Raw genomic sequence first — 2,320 nt, 5'->3', positions numbered from 1 at the left:
CACCTCGTGCTTCCCGCGGCAGAGACGTGCGCCATGGACACCGGCTGCCTGGAGGAGAGCAGCGACGATGGCACTCAGGAGGCAGCAGAGGAGAAGAATCTGACGGTGCTGGACGGCTCGGCTGGAGATCTGCTCCTCAAACTCATGCATTTGGCAAACCGGCAGCAGCAGCAGCAGCAGCAGCAGGGCAAGCACCCCCTCCTCTGAGCCAGAGGGCTCCCTGCACCCTCCCCGACACCCCAACCCCGGCGCTGTACATACGAGACCCAATAAAATCCTCCTGCACTGTGCTGGCCTCGTCCTGCGCGCTGGGATGGGCCATGAGGGCTCCAGGGGATCCGGCTCGGGGTCAGGATGGGGGTGTCGGAGGGTTCTCATCCCCCAAATCCTCGCCGAGTGTGGGTGGGGTGGCTCTGTCAGAGTTTGGCTGGGCTGGGTGTAGGATTGGCCCCGTCCTTGTAGCTCCCAGGGAAAGGAGTTCRGGCAGAGCTGGAATTTGGGATCTGGCTGTTGAATCCCACCCAGGAGCCCCAGCAGCACCCCCAGCCCCAGGGGATCACCATGTGCCACCATCACGTTACCTCGTGGCCAAACCCCTCTTGATTTGGGGCCTCACTGCCTTCAGGAATCAGCACCGCATCTACTAAAAATGATAAAAAGTAAGGAAAAGCACCCCAAATCCCCCAAAACAGTGAGGTTTAGGCTTCATAAATCCCCTCCAGGGCTGGTCTCATCTCTCCCCATCCCTTCTGGATACCGACAGTGAGGATCAGTCCCTGTTATCCCACTGTCATCCCCCAAAATTTGGGGCACAGTTATCCCAACCCTCTCCCGACCCTCTTACCCTGCGGGGTCCTTGCTCCGAGGTGTCTCAGGCTGGCACTGRCCACGGCACAGGGGACAGCTGTCCTTTATAGTGTCCCTGAGGGAGGTGGCACCTCCAGGGAGGTGGAGCTCCCTGACACTGGTGGGATCCATCCTGCCCAGGGCAGCTCCCCGCACCCCGCAGGGGATGCAGGATTGATCCCACACCTGATTCCGATAGCCAGCATCTTATCCCAGCCCTGGGGAGGTGGGCRACCCCAAACCACCCCAAAATCATTGGGAAAGGGGTGACAGCAGCATGGATGGGGGACTCTGAGGTGGGATCCGAGATGAAGGATGTGAACCCCAAAATTCCTGCAGCACCAGGGATGGGTGGGGTGAGTGAACTGGGATAAAACTCCATCTGATTCTTACCTCAAAACTGGGATATCCAGCCCCGAAAAGCACCAGGGGCTGATAATTGGGGATTTTTTCCCCTACTTGTCCTCCTGAGTCACATCCTGCAGGGGTCTGGGCACCCCTGGAGCACTGTAGGGGCTCTGGGATGGTGATTCCCCCTTCCCACTGGTGCTGAGCCCCATTTCCAACCCATCAGCATGGATCCTGGTGCCTGCCTTGTCCCCAGGGAGTGGCACTGACCCCGGCTGGGTGACAGGGACCCGGCTGCCCTCGTGCCAGCCTCGCTAAGTGGCRGATTTYGAATCAAGCCAGGGGRACAGGAAAAGGTCACGGCCATCCGRCTCTGGGCTGCCTAATTCCCAATTAAGCCAGTGCAGGGTAATGATCTCGATGGACGTCAAGTTCTGTCCTCGGCAGGGAAATTAATTCAAGCTGGGAAGCTCCTAATTGGGATAAGGAAGGCGAGGGGTTGGAGTGAGCAGGACCCTGAGTAGTTACATCAGCCTTTGGCCTCATCCTCGGCGCCGCTTCTCAGGGAGGAGGGGGGGTTTTGTCTGCTGGTGACACAGCTCAGGACACCACAATCAGTCCCTGTGTGCAGCTCCAAGGAGAAACAGTGGGGAAATTTGGGATTTCAGGCCTTTGCCCGGGAGGTTTGGTGCTCTCAGGTGGCTGTGGAACCGTTGGATGAACGGGATGGGATGGGCTGGGTGTCCCAGAGTGGAAGGAGCCCAGTGCTGAGCATTCCCCAAAGCCCAGGCATGGGTGGGTGGGACGAGGGCATCCCCCAGCCCAGACCCCATGGATGATCCCAGAGGATATGGGGTTGCTCCCCGCCACCCAAAGGGATTTGAGGCCAAGGGAAGCCTGTGCCACTCTCTCCCTGCTCCTGAGTGGACACATCCCATCCTCTGCTGCCTCCCTTCATCCCTACCCTCTCCAGAGGGGTTCCCAACACCACAGGGGTTCCCAACGGGACACACCACAGCTCAGCAGCCCTAAAAGAGGCTGCCAGAGAAGTGCCCCAAAGCTCCATCCACAATCTCCACACGTTCATCCRGCTCCATCCACAACCTCCACACGTCCCCGCCGCCGC

At 59.4% G+C, this 2,320-nt stretch overlaps 1 protein-coding gene across 1 annotated transcript in view; it reads left to right on the top strand.

Annotated features, from left to right (window-relative positions):
* The window catches only part of AVP (arginine vasopressin), a 1,910-nt gene extending 1,703 nt beyond the window's left edge, over positions 1–207 (top strand). Inside the window, exon 3 of the mRNA XM_057369374.1 lies at positions 23–207. Coding sequence (XP_057225357.1) covers positions 23–207 — 185 coding nt within the window. The remainder of the gene's footprint in view (positions 1–22) is intronic.
* The last annotated feature ends 2,113 nt before the right edge of the window (positions 208–2,320 follow it).

The sequence above is a fragment of the Malurus melanocephalus genome, unplaced genomic scaffold (genome assembly GCF_030028575.1).
Source record: "Malurus melanocephalus ecotype Western Australia unplaced genomic scaffold, MMel_1.1 scaffold_107, whole genome shotgun sequence".
Taxonomy (NCBI): Eukaryota; Metazoa; Chordata; class Aves; order Passeriformes; family Maluridae; genus Malurus; species Malurus melanocephalus.
Note: the sequence above shows the minus strand (reverse complement) of the source record. Positions and strands in the feature narration are given on the sequence as shown.